Source organism: Girardinichthys multiradiatus, chromosome 1, assembly GCF_021462225.1.
Source record: "Girardinichthys multiradiatus isolate DD_20200921_A chromosome 1, DD_fGirMul_XY1, whole genome shotgun sequence".
NCBI lineage: Eukaryota > Metazoa > Chordata > Actinopteri > Cyprinodontiformes > Goodeidae > Girardinichthys > Girardinichthys multiradiatus.
The window spans coordinates 43,851,395-43,875,077 of record NC_061794.1 but is presented as its reverse complement, the minus strand read 5'-3'; the positions used below and the strand labels follow the sequence as shown (position 1 = coordinate 43,875,077).

General features: G+C 42.1%; 2 protein-coding genes across 2 annotated transcripts in view; one reads left to right on the top strand and one right to left on the bottom strand.

The window, feature by feature from the left end:
- Nucleotides 1-4,130: 4,130 nt before the first annotated feature.
- Nucleotides 4,131-16,062, bottom strand: LOC124861119 (vasopressin V2 receptor-like). The gene is given in 8 exon segments (XM_047354678.1): nucleotides 4,131-4,908; nucleotides 6,969-7,148; nucleotides 9,009-9,288; nucleotides 9,365-9,511; nucleotides 11,321-11,566; nucleotides 12,255-12,529; nucleotides 15,875-16,019; nucleotides 16,021-16,062. Coding segments are annotated over 8 exon segments (1,488 nt in total). The 5' UTR covers nucleotides 16,051-16,062; the 3' UTR covers nucleotides 4,131-4,723.
- Nucleotides 16,063-20,860: 4,798 nt separating this feature from the next.
- Nucleotides 20,861-23,683, top strand: part of fam120c (family with sequence similarity 120C) — a 35,737-nt gene continuing 32,914 nt past the window's right edge. The window contains exon 1 of the mRNA XM_047362342.1: nucleotides 20,861-22,450. Within this exon, the coding sequence (XP_047218298.1) occupies nucleotides 21,935-22,450 (516 nt within the window). The 5' untranslated portion in view covers nucleotides 20,861-21,934. The remainder of the gene's footprint in view (nucleotides 22,451-23,683) is intronic.

The window sequence follows — 23,683 nt, the reverse complement described above, 5'->3', positions numbered from 1 at the left end:
GGGTCATTATCCTGTTGCAAGACCCATGACCTGCGACTGAGACCAAGCTTTCTGACACTGAGCAGCACATTTCCCTCTAGAATCCCTTGATAGTCTTGAGATTTTATTATACCTTCACAGATTCAAGACACCCTGTACCAGATGCAGCAAAGCAGCCCCAGAACATAACAGAGCCTCCTCCATGTTTCACAGTAGAGACAGTGTTATTTTCTTCTTATGCTTCATTTTTCAGTCTGTGAACATAGAGCTGATGTGCCTTGCCAAAAAGTTTAATTTTTGTCTCATCTGTCCATAGGACATTCTCCCAGAAGCTTTGTGGCTTGTCTACATGTAGTTTGGCAAACTCCAGTCTGGCTTTTTTATGATTTGTTTTCAACAATGGTCTCCTTGGTCGTCTCCCATTAAGTCCACTTTGCCTCAAACAACGTCGGATGGTGCGATCTGACACTGATGTTCCTTGAGCTTGACGTTCACCTTTAATCTCTTTAGAAGTTTTTCTGGGCTCTTTTGTTACCATTTGTATTATCCGTCTCTTTGTTTTGTCATCAATTTTCCTCCTGCGGCCACGTCCAGGGAGGTTGGCTACAGTCCCATGGATCTTAAATTTCTTAAAATGTGCAACTGTAGTCACAGAAACATGAAGCTGCTTGGAGATGATCTTATAACTTTTACCTTGCTTGTCTATAATTTTCTTTCTAATCTCCTGAGACAACTATTTCCTTTGCTTACTCTGCTCCATGTTGAGTGTGGTACCATGTCACCAAACAGCACAATGACTTCCTGTAGTCCTATACAGGTCCTTCTCAAAATATTAGCATATTGTGATAAAGTTCATTATTTTCCATAACGTAATGATGAAAATTTAACATTCATATATTTTAGATTCATTGCACACTAACTGAAATATTTCAGGTCTTTTGTTGTCTTAATACGGATGATTTTGGCATACAGCTCATGAAAACCCAAAATTCCTATCTCACAAAATTAGCATATTTCATCCGACCAATAAAATAAAAGTGTTTTTAATACAAAAAACGTCAACCTTCAAATAATCATGTACAGTTATGCACTCAATACTTGGTCGGGAATCCTTTGGCAGAAATGACTGCTTCAATGCGGCGTGGCATGGAGGCAATCAGCCTGTGGCACTGCTGAGGTCTTATGGAGGCCCAGGATGCTTCTATAGCGGCCTTTAGCTCATCCAGAGTGTTGGGTCTTGAGTCTCTCAACGTTCTCTTCACAATATCCCACAGATTCTCTATGGGGTTCAGGTCAGGAGAGTTGGCAGGCCAATTGAGCACAGTGATACCATGGTCAGTAAACCATTTACCAGTGGTTTTGGCACTGTGAGCAGGTGCCAGGTCGTGCTGAAAAATGAAATCTTCATCTCCATAAAGCTTTTCAACAGATGGAAGCATGAAGTGCTCCAAAATCTCCTGATAGCTAGCTGCATTGACCCTGCCCTTGATAAAACACAGTGGACCAACACCAGCAGCTGACACGGCACCCCAGACCATCACTGACTGTGGGTACTTGACACTGGACTTCTGGCATTTTGGCATTTCCTTCTCCCCAGTCTTCCTCCAGACTCTGGCACCTTGATTTCCGAATGACATGCAGAATTTGCTTTCATCCAAAAAAAGTACTTTGGACCACTGAGCAACAGTCCAGTGCTGCTTCTCTGTAGCCCAGGTCAGGCGCTTCTGCTGCTGTTTCTGGTTCAAAAGTGGCTTGACCTGGGGAATGCGGCACCTGTAGCCCATTTCCTGCACACGCCTGTGCACGGTGGCTCTGGATGTTTCTACTCCAGAATCAGTCCACTGCTTCCGCAGGTCCCCCAAGGTCTGGAATCGGCCCTTCTCCACAATCTTCCTCAGGGTCCGGTCATCTCTTCTCGTTGTGCAGCGTTTTCTGACACACTTTTTCCTTCCCACAGACTTCCCACTGAGGTGCCTTGATACAGCACTCTGGGAACAGCCTATTCGTTCAGAAATTTCTTTCTGTGTCTTACCCTCTTGCTTGAGGGTGTCAATAGTGGCCTTCTGGACAGCAGTCAGGTCGGCAGTCTTACCCATGATTGGGGTTTTGAGTGATGAACCAGGCTGGGAGTTTTAAAGGCCTCAGGAATCTTTTGCAGGTGTTTAGAGTTAACTCGTTGATTCAGATGATTAGGTTCATAGCTCGTTTAGAGACCCTTTTAATGATATGCTAATTTTGTGAGATAGGAATTTTGGGTTTTCATGAGCTGTATGCCAAAATCATCCGTATTAAGACAATAAAAGACCTGAAATATTTCAGTTAGTGTGCAATGAATCTAAAATATATGAATGTTAAATTTTCATCATGACATTATGGAAAATAATGAACTTTATCACAATATGCTAATATTTTGAGAAGGACCTGTATGTCCAGGCCTGTTTCATGAGCTTATTTTAAAAAAAAATTATGTTGAAGCATGTTTGAAAAGCAGTGTCTGATTTTCATTTATTCATTTTTATAGAATTTTTATTCATTATTACCTTTGTCAGATTCAAGTTATTTCTGTGACCATTGTGGGTTTTTCTTTCATTAACCGAGGCATACTAACAATTTTGTCCACATGTGTATTACCTGAAGAATAACATCTGGCTGGGAAAAAAACTACTGTAATTGAAATATTGTTTGCAAAAGCTTGACTTCAAAAGACTATTAAAAAAGCGGTATATAAGCAGACCTCACTAATACCTGGATCAAAGTCCTATATAGGTTGCAGATAAATCACACGGTTTTTGTAATCGTAGTTTCTGGCTGAGTTTTAAACTCTTTGCCAAGTTGTTCAATAAAAATGTTTTTTGTTTTTGTTTGTTTTTTCATCATGGCACAAATGCAACTTTTAATTGTCCGCAAATGTAACCGAGGTTGGGTCAGGGTTTTGGACAGGACATTCAGAACCTCATTATTGGCCTGCTTGATCCATTCTAAAACCGGTTTTGATGAGTGTTTGGGACCATTAGGCTGGAACCCCCAGCTTTATTTATGCAGCATATTGAGACAATAACTTCAGCTTTTTGACCACAATGACCTGAATTACGCCAGGAGTTGTGGTTGAAGCTAAGGACAACCTTGTAACTGCCAAGCAAGGTGGTGGCGGCATCATGCTATGGGGTTGTTTCACTGCTGGTTGCATTGCATAATTTGGGAGTGATATAAGGACTACTTTGAATTAATAACCAAAAATCAGTAGCTAGGATGTTGAAACTATGAGATAACTGGGTGCCCCACCAGGATAATCTCACTCAGCTGCAGATAAATCAGGCTTCTCAACTGGGTTGTCAAACTCTAGTCCTCTAGAGCTACTAGCCTGCAACTTTTAGCTGCATCCCTTCTCTAACACACCAGAATCAAATGTCTCTTTACCAATCCTCTGCAGAGCTGAACGCCGTGATGAAGAGGAATTTCAGCCATTTGATTTAGGTATGTAGAAGAATGGATGTATCTGAAAGTTGCAGTATAGTAGCTCACCAGAACTGGACTCGGGCACCCCTGACCTAAAACATGCAGGATGGTGGGCTCCAAGGACCAGGGGTGAGAAGTGGTGTCCTACATTGTCTCTCCCCAAGTCCCAACCTTATGTAAATCGAAGATTTGAGGGCGATGCTTAAAATGCTCAGTTCCAGGGAACCAACTGATCTAAACAAGTTCTTCCAGTTCTCCAAAGTGTGAGTAATATCAGCAACAATTATGCCAGAAGGTTTTTTTTTTCCCATGGCTAGAAATGCTGTGTGATCAAGGTGCAACTTGTTATGGTTCCCAATCCTGGTCCTCGGGGCCCAGAAGCTGTCATGTCTTGGGCATCTCCTTGCTTGTACACACCTGAATTAAATAAATGGGTAATTACTGTCTTCTGTTGTACTTGATATCTTGAGGTATTACAATCATAACAGGCAGGTGTACTGGAGCAGAGACATGCAGGATATTGGGCCCCCGGGACTAGGGGTGGGGACCACTGTGCTAAGAGGTATTTTATCACCTATTAGTATGGGTGTTGTATATATGGGACCTGACGTGAATTATTGTAAAACCACAAAAACATACAACTTTGTGCACCCAATTCTTGCATGTGGATTGATTTACAGGTGTGGAACAAAAGAACTGGGCCACCTCATTTATTCTGCTTTTTACTATCTGCACATAACACTGAAATAATGTTCTGACATGAATCACATGTATGACCAAAAACAACTTTAAACAACTGTTCGGTGCACAAGTCACTGAGTTGTTTTCTAAAGCAAAGTCTGAGCGCTGGTTGCTTGGTGGACAGACCTTTATCGTTTTTGTTTGTGCTTGCTCCACATGTTGGCCTCAGCTGAAAACAAACACCATCTTCTGCCACGCTCTGTCTTGGTTTACCTTCTGGAAGTTGGAGTCCTTGATGGGCTCCTGTTACCATTCAGCCTGCCATCACTAACAGCTTCTCAGAATCAGACTTAGGTATTTGTTTTAGAAGTGTTAACTAAAGGGTGGTTGACGTTTTTTTTGACTGACCTGAAAAGAAGAGACTCCTAATAAATACAATTAAAATGTTCACATTGTCAAAATCAACATCCTCCAAGAGTTGTGATGCCATTTCATTTGTCAGAGGTTCCATAGTTCTGCTAACTGACTTAACCTTTGCACGTTATAAACTCTCTAACTATTCCTTTGATAACAAACTTTCTTATGACTGCTGACGGGTGTTGGGTCGTCAGGAGTTGGAGGTGTGTGTGGCTGTTGAGTCGTTTGGGAAAGAGCCTCGTTGATGCGACGGCATCCAACAGAACAGCAGCAGACGGAGCTCCGGGGAGACGCTGCTGGAGAAGGCGGAGTAGATCCAAGGGTTGGTGCACGAGTTCAGGCTGGCCAACAGCATCAACAGCGTGAACGCTGTATCTGGAAACACACCCAGTTAGAGAGGAAAATAAGTATCCACAAATAATATATCAGAAGATGCTTCACTTGATTTATCATCTGTTCCAGCACCTCTGAGAGCAGTTTCGTCAGTTTGCTGCTCTGAAGCATTCAGCCTTGGGTTAACACAATGCCAAGGCTGGAAGACCTCAGCAATGATCTTTCAGAAACAACTGTTGTGGCCCATCAATCTGGGAAATGTTATTGGGTCATTTCCAAACAAGTTGATGCTCATTATTCTATGGTGAGAAAAATTATTGGCAGGTGGAAAAGATTTGCTAATTTTACCTGCAAATTTACTTTTAGGTCAGAGCCCAGAAAAATTACAAAAAGAGCCAGGAGCTTCATCTCTGACTTTACGGGTAGCATGTTAAAGTTCATGACAGGAGAATTAGAAATAGATTGAACAAATATCACTTGTTAGGGAGGGTTTTGAGGTCAAAGGCTCTGGTCTCTAAAACAACATGGCAGCACGATTTAGGTTAGCAAGATGTGGCCTGAGTGACCCACAACACTTCTGGAAAAGATGAGACCAAAGTAGAGTTGTTTGGCCATAATGCATAGGCCCCTCTTTGGTGAAAACACTTCAGCACCAAACATTTGTGAAAGAATGGGTCGCTGTCAGGAGCTCAGTAAATTCTTGCGTGGTACTGTGATAGGAGCCACCTGTGCAATAAGCCCAGGTATGAAATTTCCATCAGTCAGCTGTTAATGCTGTTTTAACAAGGTGGGAGCTGCTGAAAGTAACATCAACTCAGCCACCAAGTGGAGATCATAAATGAAATGCAATTACATTTGTAAAGATGAGTCTGAATTTGGCTGCTGCCAGGAGAATAGCACTTTCCTGTCTTCATGTTGTCAAGTTTGGTGCAGACGGGATTATGGTTTGGAAGTGTTTTCTGGACTTGGGCTCTGCCCTTTAGTTCCAGGAAAAGGAAGTCTTCAGGCTTACGCACTCAAAGACATTTTTTACAATTTCATGTTTTCATCCATGTGTGAACAGTTTGAGGATGGCCTCCTTCTGTTACCGTACACAAATCAAGGTCCATAAAGACATGGATGAGGGGGTTTGGTCTGGAAGAACTTGACTGATCTTCAGAGGGTTCTGACCTCAACCTGACAGAACATCTTTGGGAGGAATTACAACGGAGACCATGAGCCAATTATTCTCGTTCAACATCAGTGTCTGACCTCACAAATGCTTTTTTGTAATAATGGTCAAAGATTCCCAAAAACACACTCTTAAACTTTGTGGAAAACCTTAGTAGATTTGAAGATGTAGCTGCAAAGGCTGGACTGACATTGTATTACAACCACTTTTGTAATAAAAATGGGAAGTCATTAAAGTTCGTGTGTGTTTGAAGGTAAGTGACTTTGCATATGCAGATTATATCATACAGATTGTACAGCATGGTGGTGGGGGCGTGATGAATAATGCTTATTCTTATTGTCTTGGGTACCTTGCAGTCAACCATGAACTCCTCTAAATACCAAAGTGTTTTTGAGACAAATGTGAGGCCTTCTGCTTGACAGCTGAAGCTTGGCTCAAACTGGATCATCAACATGATTCCAACCTCAACAGCAAATCTACAACCAAACAGTTAAAAAAAGAAAATATTTAAGGTGCTGCAAAGGCCTAGTCAAAGCCCAGACATCAAACTGATTATAATTTATGTAGTGGGACCTTAAAAGAGCTATGCACAACTAAAAGTGGACCACAAGTCCTCCACCACTGTGTGTGAGACGAAGTCAGGCTGAAAAAGACTACTGACAGCTATTGTTGTTAAAGGAGTTTCTACAAGCTACTGAATCATGGAGTGTTAGTTTGTCTTTATGTATTAATGGCTCTGCTATGTTGGAGGTTAGATTCAAATAGTTTTAAAACCAGACAAAGACCAGAACATTTTTCTGTCCTGACACACAGTATAAACTGGACTGGAACGTTGGTATACTATATTTGTACAATAACACTGGGGAAACTGACAGCTATGGATTGAGAAACTTGTGTGGAAAGACAGAATTGCTTCTCTCTGTGTGTGTACCTCTCTGAGGCGGGTCGGGGTCCCAGGCGGCCCAAAGCTGCACGCTGAAAAACGGGGCCCAGCAGAGAGAGTAGACCAGGACAATGACTAGGGTCATCTTCACAGTTTTTGACATGGCAGCTGTCACCTCCCCACCCCTGGCCAGCGGGGTTTTGTGAGTGGAGCAAACAGCAGGCGGCACTGCAAGGTCAGACTGCAAATTATCAACAGATCTGACCTTAAAGGAATCACTTAAAGGATATATATCTCTCTATATATAGATATAGATATATATCTATATATCTACATCTATATAGATATACAGGGTTTGGACAATGAAACTGAAACACCTGTCATTTTAGTGTGGGAGGTTTTATGGCTAAATTGGACCAGCCTGGTAGCCAGTCTTCATTGATTGCACATTGCACCAGTAAGAGCACAGTGTGAAGGTTCAATTAGCAGGGTAAGAGCACAGTTTTGCTCAAAATATTGAAATGCACACAACATTATGGGTGACATACCAGAGTTCAAAAGAGGACAAATTGTTGGTGCACGTCTTGCTGGCGCATCTGTGACCAAGACAGCAAGTCTTTGTGATGTATCAAGAACCACGGTATCCAGGGTAATGTCAGCATACCACCAAGAAGGACGAACCACATCCAACAGGATTAACTGTGGACGCAAGAGGAAGCTGTCTGAAAGGGATGTTTGGGTGCTAACCCGGATTGTATCCAGAAAACATAAAACCACGGCTGCCCAAATCACAGCAGAATTAAATGTTCACCTCAACTCTCCTGTTTCCACCAGAACTGTCCGTCGGGAGCTCCACAGGGTCAATATACACGGCCGGGCTGCTATAGCCAAACCTTTGGCCACTCATGCCAATGCCAAACATCGGTTTCAATGGTGCAAGGAGCGCAAATCTTGGGCTGTGGATAATGTGAAACATGTATTGTTCTCTGATGAGTCCACCTTTACTGTTTTCCCCACATCCAGGAAAGTTACGGTGTGGAGAAGCCCCAAAGAAGCGTACCACCCAGACTGTTGCTTCCCCATAGTGAAGCATGGGGGTGGATCAGTGATGGTTTGGGCTGCCATATCATGGCATTCCCTTGGCCCAATACTTGTGCTAGATGGGCGCGTCACTGCCAAGGACTACCGAACCATTCTTGAGGACCATGTGCATCCAATGGTTCAAACATTGTATCCTGAAGGCGGTGCCGTGTATCAGGATGACAATGCACCAATACACACAGCAAGACTGGTGAAAGATTGGTTTGATTAACATGAAAGTGAAGTTGAACATCTCCCATGGTCTGCACAGTCACCAGATCTAAATATTATTGAACCACTTTGGGGTGTTTTGGAGGAGCGAGTCAGGAAACGTTTTCCTCCACCAGTATCACGTAGTGACCTGACCACTATCCTGCAAGAAGAATGGCTTAAAATCCCTCTGACCACTGTGCAGGACTTGTATATGTCATTCCCAAGATGAATTGATGCTGTATTGGCCGCAAAAGGAGGCCCTGCACCATACTAATAAATTATTGTGGTCTAAAACCAGGTGTTTCAGTTTCATTGTCCAACCCCTGTATATATATAGATATATATATATATCTATATATATATAGATATATATATATGTGTATGACAAAGATGAGTACGAATATGAATTTTCTCTAATCCACATGGGGTCAAAATTATTCAAACAGGTTTGAATAAATGTCTGTAAATGACCAGTAAAAATGTATGCACAATGCTTAAAAGTTGGGTCAGTACCAGGATAGAATAGAAGAGGGTCAACAGGAATTATGTCAGAGGGTTGCTGAAAGCTACAAAACATGTTCTCAACTTGCTATGGGCCATTTAACAAAAATATTGCTGGGGTATATGTAAATATTTGATCCTATATTTGGAATTTTGAGCCTGTGTGGATGAGAGAAAATCCACAACAAATTGAAACTTTTACTCTTAATGTTAAATGGCTAAAAAAATTATTCCAGCCCTAAATTACTGATACTCGTATCACTGATGAGTAAACTGAGCTGAAAACTGCCTCACCAGCACAGCAAGTGTTTGTTTCACACTGTGAAGTCATCCTGCCGGACCTGAGCGGACTCATCGGGAGGTTCTGGATGGTGGATCCAACATCAGAGGTGTTGTGACTCCCAGGGTTGTTGAAAGTGAGAGATGAGACATAAACGGGCAGAGCAGACTTCCCTGTTTTTCCTCCTCCTCCTCGGCTCTGGCTGTCCTGTCTGGACAGAGGAAGAGAGGTGGGGGACAAGCGGCGCTCTGGTTTCCTATACAGACTATGATGAATCTCCTTGAAGATGCGCACCTGATGGAAGTGACATAAGAGAGGTTCAGTGAGGATATTTTTTACATCTCTTCAGCTGTGGTCCAGCTTTCTTTACCTGACAAAAAGTGATGATGAGGACAGGGATGATGAAGATGGCCAGGGCCATCCATGTTACATATGCTTTGAGGCCCCAGGACTGGGCAAAGTGTCCCCAACATTCGTAGACCCCTGGAGCCACTTCAGAACGGGAGAAGATGAAAACCTGCAAGTGAGATGCAGTTAGCTCATCAGCTCCTTACCAGAAGCGTTGAAGCAACCATCTGGAGCAGGAGTACTGATAGCTGGGCATCAGTTCATCAACAGTTTCAAGTTTGTTAATCTTTCTTCCCTCTTAGATATCCTTCATGCAAAAAGTTGAGAGAGTAATTTTATTGGCGTTGGACAGCTCAGATTGTCATCAGCCAACCTCAGCGTCCATCAGCTTCTCAGAATCTCACTTTAAAAAATCCAAACAAAAAATCCCTTTAACCTGTAACATTATCACACATGTCGACATTGGAGGTGTTCTCTGGAGTTGAATGAGATTATTTTGTCTTTTCATCATGTTTCCTTAGAGAGAAAACGTACAGAAAGAAACGCTGAAAATATCTTCTCTGTATCACAATGATTAATGGCAGACATTATGAAATTAAAACAAGTTGACATCCTCTGGGCTGATCATTACAGAAAACTATGGAGATAATGTGAAAAATTTAACCTTCATTGATTTGCAACAGTTTTTACTGTCAACTACTAAGCAGAAAAAAGGGAAAACCTCTCAGCTAACTGCACAATGCATTTGCAATATAAACACTGACTTAACTTTTACCCATGCAATAACTGTTTCATGTGTTTTGAAAGTAGAACAGAGATAAGGAGCTCACACTCCTGGCTAAACTAAACTAAAGGTTGTCCTTATTTTTCTGTTTGCTCCATAACTTATATTTACTTGTCTTGACTTCCGAAATCAACGTTTCCCCACATTGTACAAATATGTCCATGCAGCTGCAGAAATAGGTTTACAAATCATTTATGAGGAGGAATCAGATCATCATGCATCAGATGTACCTTCAGGTCTGTTGATTATGGATGCAGCTTTGTCCACCAGGTTATACAAACAATTGATGTTAAATGTAGGCACACCTTTTGTATTTAATTTTCATTCATTCATTCATCTTCTATACCGCTTCTTCCATAGAGGGTGTGGGGAGAGGCAGGGTACACCCTTGACAGGTCGCTAATCCATCGCAGGGCAACACAGAGACATACAGGACATGCATGGTGAGGGCAGATGGTAACAGCGGTAAACGTTATCTCTCTGTTAGAAAACCAAAGCAAAGAGTGGCATCTTGGGGTCACCAAGTCTCCATGACAACCATTAGACAATATCTACATTGCACCATATGACCCTTTCCTGTCCTACCACCATGCACATGTGGAGATAGCCAAACTCTACTGGCATCTCAACTGGAACCGTGTGCTTTGTTCAGAACCGGTTAAAATTGAGCATTTTGTAAAAAAAAAAAAAAATTTTCACAGGCATTTGGTGTGAAGTAAAAAAATTGAAACATGTTGGAAAACAACTCAAGCCCACTGTTAAGGACAGTGGAGGATCCATGATACTGTGGGCCCATTTCTCTGCCTTGGGTACTTTGTTAGCGTGCGTGACATCATGAGCTCTTTGAAACACCAGGACATTTTGGTGAAATGAAATGTCGATGGGACTTTTAACAGGAGCATGATCACAAACCAATGGCTAAAGTGAATAAAACGGTTCATTAGACACAATTCAACCTTCTTCAGTAGACATCTCAGCCCCCGGACCTGGGAGCTGTAGCGAAGAAAGGATTAGAGAGAATCAGGTTAACTAAACAGCAAACATGTTCATTATTGTGTATGGAAATAACAAATTCTTTATACTAAGTTTCAACATCAGTTTGTTTTCTCTTCGCTGGAAGAAAATCTGTATTTTATATTTAAACAGTAATCAAAATCAGTAATTTTTTGCAGATGTATGTCTCATGTTTGCTACCTGTGGCAAGCTGAGCAGCAGGGAGAGACTCCAGGCCAGTAATATGAACGTGTTCCAACGCTTTGTTGCCCCACTGTGGTGTGCCTGCAGGGGGCAGCATATTGCATAGTGGCGATCCACAGTCATGGCTACAATCATGTAGGAGGAGGCGAACATCCCAAGAACCTGGAGGTATTTCACCAGGCGGCACAAAAAGTCTGGGCCAGGAAAGCGGCCCTTAGCGTCCCACACCAGCTGAGGTAACACCTGACAGAGGAGGATCAGAGGAGGGGAAAAGATGTATCCCAGCATCACTGTAGCAATATTATCTGCAGATGTGAGTGGAGAGCTGGGGAAATGGGTCCAAGTCCAAATGTGTTGGAAAAAACACATCTACCGGTTTAAGGGTTTGTGCTGTATAATTATTCAGGTTTGCCAGTTGTTATATAGTAAATTAGATTAGATGCCCTGTGATCACATCTATCAACACATTTACAATTATCTTTGTAATAAAGGAAGAATTTGTCTCCATGCTTACAAATGTTATATGAACAATGTTTTCTGCATATTAATGTACAGATAAGTAGGTTTTGTACACATCTAAAGCTATGCACATTTATAAATACTCGTGGTACAGACTGAAATAAAAGGTCAGAGTCATCAGATCATGTCCCAACCTCAAATCAACCGCTTTTTGGCAATATAGTATCCTAGGACCCTATAGAATCGTCTTCAGAACTTAAACTAATTAACAAGAATTATTATGGTGAGGCAATATGTACAGGTTGTTTTTTTCTGTCTTTAATGTCCTAATGCCCCTAGCATTAGCAGTGTACTCAACCTGCAGTTGAGGCCATGAGCCTCTTCCATGGTTATTTTGTGGTTCCCAAGCTGAAAAGTTTGGTACCACTGGACTATATGGATTAACAAAAGTCAGCATGTGTCTGTGTGTTACCTGGAACAGTGCAACCACCAGGTCAGCCACACAGAGGTTCAGCATGAACAGGTGAAGTGGACTGTGGTGCTGCCTCCGCTTCAGCAACACCACCAGTACCAACCCGTTCCCAATCAATGCCAGCAGCAGGATGACGGCCAGCACCACCACCTCCGCTACAGCCAGCAGGGGGTCCCGTTCTAGCTCCGTAATGTTGGTACCTCTTGGGGTCTCAGAAACTGCAGACCAGTCGCTTGACCGATATATCTCTGTTACCATGGAGACTGACATGATGGCTGGGAAGGCAGTGAGAGATTAACAAGACTGAGATGTAGATTCAGTCAGTGTTATTACACTCTAAACTCAAATCTTAGATACATATTACTTGATTTTAGTAATAAAAATTGCAACAACAATCTGTAAACCTTTAGATTAGCGAAGCTAAGTAAGAAAACAAAGTTAAAGTAAATGAACTCCAGCACTGTTAACCAATGAAATGATGCCATCTCTTTGTTCCACGATGAATGTGCTCACAGAAGCTTGACCATCTTTCTCTCTGTGTGTGTGTGTGTGTGTGTGTGTGTGTGTGTGTGTGTTTCTGAGATATTTACAGCCACAGTGGACGAGGTGCCAAGTTTACATTCAACAAGAACTCACACAACACAAACACCAGAACAGCTGACCTGCTGGGCAGCAAGTGACCTGAGCGTGGTGACCATCCACCAACAGTGAAGCCCCTGTTCTGCTGCCTGTTTCATAACCACACGAGGTTGAAGGGCCGCTATAGTCACAATACACCATGTGATCATCTCTGGCAGCATGGCTGAGGACTACAGACGACAAATCGGAGTCCCTAATTGGAATAACTATCAGGCAATAATGCAGTGATGCTGGAAGTCTAATTTTAGGTGAAAGCCCGATCTTAGAGCAGTTTTTCAGTACTTCTTGTAAATATTTTCTAGGGTTGTACTGACTTTGATGGCACCTCTGGTGGTTTTCAAGTTTTTAATGGTCTCGCCCCTTATTTGTCTAAGCTGCTTCACACTTACATGCCATGGCATACTCTTAGATTGGCCAATACTTCTATAGCTCCTAAGTATTAACTTAGAGTTGTTTTATTCCTGTTCTCTTTCTCCTACATTTTTGTACAGGTCTCTGTCCAGCTGCTATGTTGTTTTAGGTGCTTTAGACATAAAATGGTATGGTACTTTTAAAAAGTTTTAAATATTTTTATATTTTTTTGAACCTGGATAACCACACATTAAAAAATCAGGAAAACTCAAAATTACATTCAAGTACTTTTATTCTGCAGAGAAATATTCAAAGCAAACAATAATTGTTTATTCCCAAACCCAGCAGTGCTACTCTAATTAGCATCTTGATTATCCTTTAAAATAAATGTTTTCTAATAATTTTTTTTTTACATTTTTAAATTACTTTTTGATAGGAGCAGTGTCTTTGAACTTTAAAATAAGCAAAAAAGCACTTCCTCTTTTCTTTCTTGTCATGCACGCTAACAAGGCTTTTGGAAGCAAAACCGACCCACAGCATCATACATCCTCTATCTTGCTTCACAGAGGGTGTTAGGACTCCAGTTAATGTCCCCGTTGCATTTAGCAAATTTCCATGTGTTTATGTTTGTGATGGTAGGACACAAAAGGCTTGTTCTTGGCAACCAGCTGGCATGTAGATACAATGAATACCTTTCATAGGGAGTGGATGATCTCAAGGGGTTCCTCCTCAAACCAGTTCTTTAACTGGCTAAAATGTGAAGCAGAAAAAAATAATACCTAATGTTATTTTCTTTGTGAAAGTCTTAAATGTTCAGTTTAGTTTAACTGGTTTTGAAGACTTTAATTTGATTAACACATCATGATCTGTTTCCCATTTTAAAAAGTTGCTCAAATGAAATTGTTTTACGGCATTTTACACGTTTACTACAGATGCCAATAAAAAAACGTGAAAATTGGTGCGCGTAAAGACAAATTTAAGGTCAGAACCTGGAGTTGTTGTTTCAACGTTTCTTTGCTTTTATTTGACAGATTTTTCTGTGTCTGTATCCACTGCTTTTCTTTCTCTCCAGGCTTTTCAGATAACAGAAGCTCCAGTCAAACATCTCCGACATAAAACATGAAAATATTGTGGGGATTTTGAACTAATGTTTGTTTGAGGTCACTGATGCAGACGTTGTATTAATATGGTATTAGCTTTATGTGAAAGACCAACACAAATTAGTGCATAATTCTAAATTGAAAATCAACCCTTTTTTTTTCTTTGACTAGGCCAGTTCAGTAGATGAACATTCTTTGATCCTTTTTTATGAAAAAAGGGGCTGAATACCTATACATAGCACACTTTTTAGGGTTTTATTTTCCTAAATATCTTGGAAACCATGCATCTGGTTTTCCACCTTACTATTTTGTGTCTGTGTGTCACATAAAGACTGCAATACACTAAAGTTTGTGGTAACACAAAGTGAAAAGTACAAGGGGTGTGAACACTTGTGCAGGACCCTATATTTAAGGTTAAACCTGCAGTGGGTGCAACATTTTTCTTTTGCCTTAAAAAATTTCTACGGAAACTTTCCTCAATGCGCAGCTGGAATATAGTTGAAATTTACATTACAATTTTCATTCTTATATATGCATCAGCTATTTTAAGTTTTTAAAATAGAAGATAACACAAATGAAAGGGCTAAAATAAAACCTATTATAACCAATATAATGGGAAAAACATGGACACAGTATTAATGAATTTCCTGCATATAAGGACTAACTAGTTTGAGTTGGGTAATGTTTAATTTCAGGTTAACAACAGTTCTTTCTAAAAATGTGGATTAAACCCAGATAGAAAAATGCCCTTAATGAGCTATTAATGAGATTTCCCTGTAGAAAAAAAGATCAAACTTTTTCTATAAAGACAGATAATAGGACAATCTAAATAAAACATGTTTTTCTTCTCTACAGACCCGCATTTATCTTAAGATGTGGGTCTTAAGTTAAAAGCAGAACTAGTTCTGACAAACAAACTAAACATTCAACACTTCAAAGGTAAAATTCGAAGAGCTTTCAGTCAGTTGGGAAAGAAAACTGTGAAAACTTCAACGGGATTCATCAAGGTTTTCCATTTCAGGGCTGCAAAGAAAATCAAGTCATCCAGCGTTTTGGTTTCCCTGCAGAGCAGAATATTGTGTGACTGACAAGCTGCTGCTGTGAAACACCATTAAAACATTCCCCAAATTATCAAACTATAAAACTTAGACTATCTTTGTTATTTTGAACACAAATAATTCTTCGTTCTGCAGCTAAACAGAATGAATGTGAGGCATTTACCTCAGCTGTAGATTATTTTTAGAGGGATTTGTTGACATCGTTTGGCCACGTTAATCCAATTAGAGGTCTGGACACCTCCTGTTGTTCAACACTTTCTGTTTAAAAGCTCAAAGGCAAAACTAAAGTTTAGTAAGTCTTATCTTTTTTGTTTCTTTAGTCATAATTTAATTTATCTGAGAGGGTGCGATGAAGCAAACTGCATCATTACGAGGTTAGAAGTTTAATTTCTCCTTTAATTAATTCTGCACCAAAGTATCCACAACTTTACAGATTCACAGTTTTAGTTGAGAATGTAAAGTTCAGACTTACTGAGCTCGCCCTCACTGTCCCATGAAGCGTCTGCAGGAGCCAGGACAATCTGATCTGCTGCTGAACACAAAAGCTGCATCCATGCTGTGCCTGCTGCATGTGTGCATGCTTTCCATCCCTTTCCTCTCAGATGGTGACCTCTGTCAGCTCATGCTAGCCCCGGCTCCTGTCTTCATCCCCTCCCTCTTCGCCAGCATCCCTCTCTTTTCTTTTCTCTGCCCTTTCGCATTCACATGAAGAAAAAAGAAATCTGTGAGAAGCATGAGAGGGGATGCTCGGGTGGGAAGAGCATCAATGAAAGGACATGGTGGCCCTTCAAGTGTCGGGAAACTGATATAATTTCCAGCTGATTGTTTAGATTAATGGTGTGCTGCTGTTGGTGCTACTTTGATCCCCCATCAATGCAGAGCAGCTGCAGATCGAAGAGCTTTCATGCATGCACAACAAACTAACGTACGTGCCCCCTTGCATCACCTGGCGATTAAAACGAGAGGTAGGGCAGACAGGGTCACATGTTGTGACAGATTGGAGGTTAACATTTTTGGAGAGAAGTGAGAAGGGAGCAATCTGTTTCTCCTTTCTCTCCTTCTCTCTCACTTGCATGCCACCTCTCCCCTCTTTCCTTGTATCTCCAACAGGGCATTAATCTGTTTGTTTCCCCCTGATTGCTAAATCATTTGGAGAGGCTTCTAATTATCGAGGTCTCCACTGAGTGCTGGAGTCAAACAGACACTCAAGCAGTGGTGCATGAGGCCCTGTTGTTGCTGCTCTGATGTTTCTGTGCTGTACTACCAGAAATAACAAAACTATTTGTCAGGTCTGTGAAGAGGTGATCAGACGACTTTCATAGAAGTAGTAAATGGACAGATGTTCTTTTCGCTCCCCTTTTTAACCACTATTGCCAGGAAGACAATATAGAAATCTTTGGGGTACTGTTCTTACCAAATAAAACAGTCGTGGAAAAAAATCCGCCCCATTAGATTTCTTCTATTGTCATTTTTTGTCACATTTAGATGTGGCAAAATAACCTGAGTTTATGCTAAAAGATGTTTTCTAATTGATAATTTCTTCCATTAAGGGAAAAAATCTATTTAAACCCATCTGGACCATGTGAAAAAGTAAATGCATCCTAAAACTTATAGCCAATTATGATACCCTTGGCCGCAACAGCTGCCTTCAAGCATTTGTGATAACTGGCAATGAGTGTTTTACATCACTGTAGAGGAATTTTGGCCCACTCTTCCTGGCAGAATTGATTTAAAAATCAGCCAATTTGGTGAGTTTTTGAAGATGAACAGCCTGTTTATAGTCATACCACGGGATCTCAATTGGATTTAAATTTGGACTTTTCCTAGACCACTGCAAAACCTTTGACTAGGCCACTCCAAGGTGGACTTGAACTTGCAGTTGCAGCCGCAAGTCTTGGGGATGATGGGGATTATACCAGCTTCTCAGCTACAAAGTCAGAACATCAATTAGACAAGCCTTGTGACAGATTCTCAATTGAATTTAGGGCTGGACTTTGACTGGACCATTCTAACACATTAATATTCTTTGACCCAAACCATTTCATTGTATTTCTGGCTGTCTGTTCACCTTCCTGTTTGAAGGTGACCCTTCGCTCAAGTCTTATTTGTTTTTGCAGCATCTAACAGGTTTTTTTTTTCCATGATTGCCCTGTAGTTTCGCTCTACTTTCTCATGTAAAGCATCCAGTCTCCTACGTTTTAGCTAAAGAAAAGTATTTGTCTAGCATCATGCTGCCACCACCATGTTTCACAATGGCTATGGCTTGTTTAGGGCAATGTGCATGATTAGTTTACAGGCACATATAGTGTTTAACATAGGCTAAATCTCATCTGTCCTGAGCACCTTCTTCCACAGGTTTTATGCGCCCCCTGCATGGCTTGGAGCAAACTGCAAATACAACTCTTTCTGGGTTTCTTTGAGCAGTAGCTTTTCATGGGGAACTCTTCCATAAAAGCCAGATTAGTGGAGTGCACAACTTATAGTTGTCCTGTTGAAACAGTCTCGCACCTGAGCTGGGGATCTCTACAGCTCCTCCAGAGTTTACCATAGGCCTCTAGGCTGCTTGGCCATCCTGTCAAGTCTGCTTAGGTGGGCAGCCATGTCTTGCTAGGTTTGCAGCTACGCCATACTCTGTCAAATAGATTTTATTTGGGGCTATCAGCATAAAATAGGTTGGATAAATGGACAGAAAACGTTTCAGAATTGTATTTTGAAAAGATATGAACACAATGTTTGTTGTTGAAATGTGATAACATGTGAAAAGGTTGAAGGGGTGTGAATACCTTTGCAAGGTTTTTGAGCCATTTTCAACTCTTAATGATTTGTGGTCATTTTCATGGGATTTCACAGTTATTTAGAATAGAACAGAACAGAATAGAATAGAATAGAATAGAATAGAATAGAATAGAATAGAATAGAATAGAATAGAATAGAAAAACCCTGTATTTGTTCAGTGGGGAAATTTGCATTCCTGCAGCTGCCTGCTGCCTATTAATAGAGCATTACAGAAAAAAGATGAACAAAAATAAATAGACGTTCAATAATAAGAAATGTAAACACAACATGTCAATGGCAAAATAAGAATACACATGGAAAGGACTTGGTGTGTAAAAAGTGTATGATTACCTGACTGCCTACAAGAGCCCCTCCACCCATCCTGAACAGAGTCGTCTCCTGGCCAACCGTCTGAATGGCTTCTACTGCAGACATGACAAGAAGCCATTCACACCTCTAATCATCTCCTCTACATCCCATTCAGGAACAAATTCCTCCCATAAAGCAACCAACCCCCCACCATCAGATCCTCTGCCTGCACTAAAGATCTCCGAGGGAGAGGTAAACAGGCTCTTTCAGCGCATGAAAACAAAGAAAGCTGGAGGACCTGATAACGTCTCCCCATCATGCCTGAAAGCCTGTGCAAATCAACTTGCTCCAATCTTCACAAGGATCTTCAACAAGTCACTGGAGAAATGTGAGGTCCCCTCCTGCCTCAAACGATCCACCATCATCCCGGTGCCCAAGAAACCCTCCATCCTAGGATTAAATGACTACAGGCCTGTAGCCCTGATGTCTGTGGTCATGAAATCCTTTGAGCGGCTGGTGTTGAAGCACCTGAAAGACATCACAGGCCCCCTGCTGGACACCCTGCAGTTTGCTTACCGAGCAAACAGGTCGGCAGATGATGCTGTTAACTTAGGTCTACACTTCATCCTGCAACACCTCGACCACCCAGGGACGTACACCAGGATCCTGTTTGTAGACTTCAGCTCGGCCTTCAACACCATCATACCAGACATCCTCCACCAGAAGCTCACCCAGCTCACCATCCCAGCCTCCACCTGTCAGTGGATCAACAGGTTCCTGACGGATCGACAGCAGCAGGTGAGACTGGGGAGCATCTTCTCCCGATCCAGATCAATAAGTACTGGTGCCCCCCAGGGGTGTGTTCTATCCCCACTCCTCTTCTCTCTGTACACAAATGACTGCACCTCATCGGACTCATCCGTGAAACTCCTTAAGTTTACAGACGACACCACTGTCATTGGACTGATCCAGGACGGTGATGAGTCTGCATACAGACAGCAGGTGGATCGGCTGGTACACTGGTGCGGTCAGAACTACCTTGAACTCAACCCACTCAAGACTGTGGAAATGGTGGTGGACTTTCAGAGAACACCACCCCCATACACCCCCCTCACCGTCCTCAACAACACTGTATCGGCCGTGGACCACTTCAGGTTCTTAGGAACCACCATCTCTGAGGACCTGAGATGGTCTTCACACATAGACACTGTTCAAAAGAAGGCCCAGCAGAGACTGTACTTCCTGAGGCAACTCAAGAAGTTCAACCTTCCACAGGAGCTGTTGGTCATTTTCTCCACTGCCATCATTCAATCTGTCCTGTCTTCATCCATTCTCAGTGTGGTTTGGCTCATCCACAAAACAGGACAGGTCCAGACTGCAACAAATGATCAGGACTGCAGAGAGAATAATCAGAGCTGACCTTCCTTCCATCCAGGACTTATACAGGTCTAGGGTCAAGAAAAGAGCTGCTAAAATCTCTGCAGACCCCACACACCCTGCACATAAACTGTTTAGAGTTTTACCTTCGGGCCGCCGCTACAGAGCACTGTTCACTAAAACCAGCCGCCACAAAGACAGTTTCTTCCCCCAGGCTGTTTCTCTAATGAACATTCAATAGAGTACAGAACAACAGCATAAAGATGTTGCAAATGCACCTTTTTTATTAGATATGTGTATATTGCACATTGTAAATTGTAAATTTGTATATTCTGTAATGCAAAAACAGAACAAAAGAGCAAAGTGTACCGGAGTCAAATTCCTTGTTTGTATGCACGAACTTGGCAATAAAGCTGATTCTGATTCTGATTAAACTGAAGAGAGTGTCTGTTTGCTGCATGGTCAGTTAGATACCGGGGGGAAATATTTACGTTAGCGGTTACGTTTGATGCATTTAGGGTGCAGCAGTCGGACAGTGAAGGAACTATATCGTGCTGTTACAGTGTAAAGGGTTTAGGGGCTTAGTTTGCTCATGCCTTTTTTTTTTATATTTTCATAAAGGAACAAAACTAAGCGGAGCCACAAGAGGGCGCCAAATTCACGGCAATTTATCACAAAGAAGAAAGCATAATTCTACCTGTTACCTTACACCACTCAGTTACATCTCCTATAAATTCTTCATCGACATTTTAAATTTATTATATATTCTGCATGAAACTGCGAAGCTAACTATGTCATACATTACGGTATGAGATATATTGAAAAATCTGTAAAAAAAAAAAATAGAACAAAAAGTCAGTTCACATCACTTCAAGGAATTGTGCTCTTCAGATTTTTATCTAAGTCAAAACTGAAGTCATCGTCACGCCGGTAATTGTAGTTCATTGGTGTTTAAGATCGACGCAACACGATTCATGGTTTGCACTTGTGGACTTCATGTCCCAGAGTCCTTCAAGGCAGTGACGCCTCCCCGCTTCTAACTCCTCCTTCCCACTCCACTGGGCCGCGAGGAAGTCGCAAGATGGCTGATGTCGCTTGGAAGTAACGTTCCCCTCCGCAACATGAAGCCGTGAGCGTGGAAGAACGCGAGGGAGGCACCATCGGGCTTTTATTTTTATTTTCTTTTAGTTACTTTTCTTTTAGTTCGTTAAACATCCATTTCATTCCGCGTCGTGTCCGCCCCGGACTCGTCTTCGGGAGTTGACGCGTCAAAATCACGCCGGGGACCCTGCCAGCAGCTAGCGGCTAGCCACCGTTAGCAAATAGAAGTACAGCTAGCCACACTGCTTAGTACTTTGCTTTTTAACTGATATTTTAATCACCGGCGAGCCATTAAGCTGCGGCTAGACGTGTGGTGAAGTTTCCCAGGCGCTTCGCGCAATAAAGGTGGCACAAAAATTGAGCTGTCATTAAAAAATAACGTGTTTTAAAATCTGAACACTATGTCCGCGAACTGGCCATCCAGTCTGTGGGTTGCTAACTAATGCGCAGCACCGCATCCGTTCATGTGGACTTATCAGAGGTATTATCATTTGATCAACATTTCACAGAAACATCCAACACCTCGTTGCATGTCCGATACTCGATGTCAGTTTGATTCTGGAAGCTGGTTGAGTCGAAGCCAAATAATGGAAGCGGGAAATATGTTTAACTTTTTGTAGTTGTAGGTAGCAACAGTGGCCTTGGCTGGCATCACACCAAAAATCCACAGGGATGGACACTAATCTGAGCAGCCACGACCAAAAGTGAGAGGTCAGCATTTGGATATTTTGGGGGGAAAAAAATCCTCTTTAGGAGACTCGTTTATTCAACAGTTCCCGGCGACTCCCCTCACCAGCCGGCCTGATAGACCGGTTGTTTTACAGTGAACTCAAAGTACAGTTTGTCACTACAGCGGAGACCAGTTAGCACTGCTAGCTACCGTCTCAACCCACAACACGTTACAAACACGGCGTACAGAACGTACTCAGAAGCCGCTCCCGGCCATACACACAGGCTCAACAACACCGTCATGGGTGTGCAGGGCTTTCAGGAGTACTTAGAGAAGCGGTGCCCCGGGGCGGCGGTCCCCGTGGACCTCCTCAAGCTCGCCCGCACCGCGGCCCGCCAGCCCCCTCACCATCATCACCCACACCACCACCCACATCACCCCGGGCCCATGCCTCCCCCGCCCCCGCCTGCCAGGATCCTGATCGACGCCGACTCCAGCCTGCAGCGCCTGTATGGCGGTTACCAAACGGACTGGGTGTGCGGAGGCGAGTGGAACGCGATGCTGGGCTACTTGGCCGCCCTGTCGCAGGCCTGCCTGTACCAAGGCGGCCTGGAGCTGGTCGTGGTGTTCAACGGCACCCTGGGGAAGGAGCGGTGGCCCGACTGGGCGCGGCGAGTCCAGGGCCAGAGACAGACGGCCCAACTGATCGTCAACCACGTTAGCAGCAAGGCCACCCCGCCTCCGAGGGCATGGTTTCTGCCACCGACCTGCCTCAGCCACTGCGTCCGCCTCGCCATGTTCCGCTTCCGAGTGCGGGTAAGAATGGTGATCATGGTTATTTCAACTGGTTTTGTTGTGGTGATGTGACTACTTCCACTCTGTTGAAAGGTGAACCAGAGTCAATCTAGAAATAGCTTTTTAGTGCTGAGCAGAAAACCCTTCTCTGCTGCATGTGTGATAAAGTTCATTCAAAGCAGAATTAACTGAGTGCAAGTCCATTCGTCCGCATTCAGGACACTTAAATGAATAATCTAGTCTAGCCTAACATTACATACTAAGTTTACATATACATATAATCTGAAACAGCTGCTGGTTTTAAGGAAGCATTTAAAACTAGTGTTTAGTTGTGATTTTTCTTTATTTATTAGACGTTCACTTATAATCATCTTTATTGGTCATTGCACATGTACATTACAACAAAATGTGTCCTCTGCATTTAACCCATCCCTTATAGGGAGCAGTGTTGTGCGGCGCCCGGAGAGCATTCTGGGGCTAAGGGTCTTGCTCAGGGACCCAAACCTGGGCCCCTTGTGTCCCCTCTGGAACACAAACCTCCTGTTCTAACCACTAGGCCTCCACTCCCATTAACCAATATCAGTTAGCAACCTTTTCCTGGCCAATTTCAGGATTTCCTTTGAGGCATGGTCTACAGATTCTTTTTATTTGACCTAATTACTATAATGCTTAAATAAAGGTACTATAGTTTCTTGAATTCGTTTTAAACGTTACAGAACAAATAGAGACATGGTTACCTCCTTTATTCATCACAGCCTTGAAGTCCTTAACCTTTGTCAGATTTTTAATAAATTCAAAAAGGCCCATGCTGTTGATTGATGTGTTTTATGGGCCAAAATGGGGGTTAACTTTTTATTTAATTTATGAATTGGAAAAATATTCAGATTTTCTGGTGTTTGACCTACCAATCTCCTGTTGGAGCTCATCAAGGGAAATGTGAGATTCCAGTCTCTGACATTTGTAATATTTACTAATAGTGGAAAAAGGTTTTAGAGTACATGAAAAATAAATATTTGATAGCTGTATATGTAATGTATTTAGATGGGCTCTTGCCTAAACAAACCGTTTCATATTGATGTGCCTGTTAGTTAATTTCTTCTGATTTTAAATATTTTGCAGATTTATAAAAAAAAAAATATAAACTAAACTAAAATGGGAATGTAAATCATGTTTCAAGTGTTTCATAGTGTTATTTTTTTACTTTAACTTTTACTATTACTCCTTATTTCCGTTAATTTTACTTCTAATACCTGT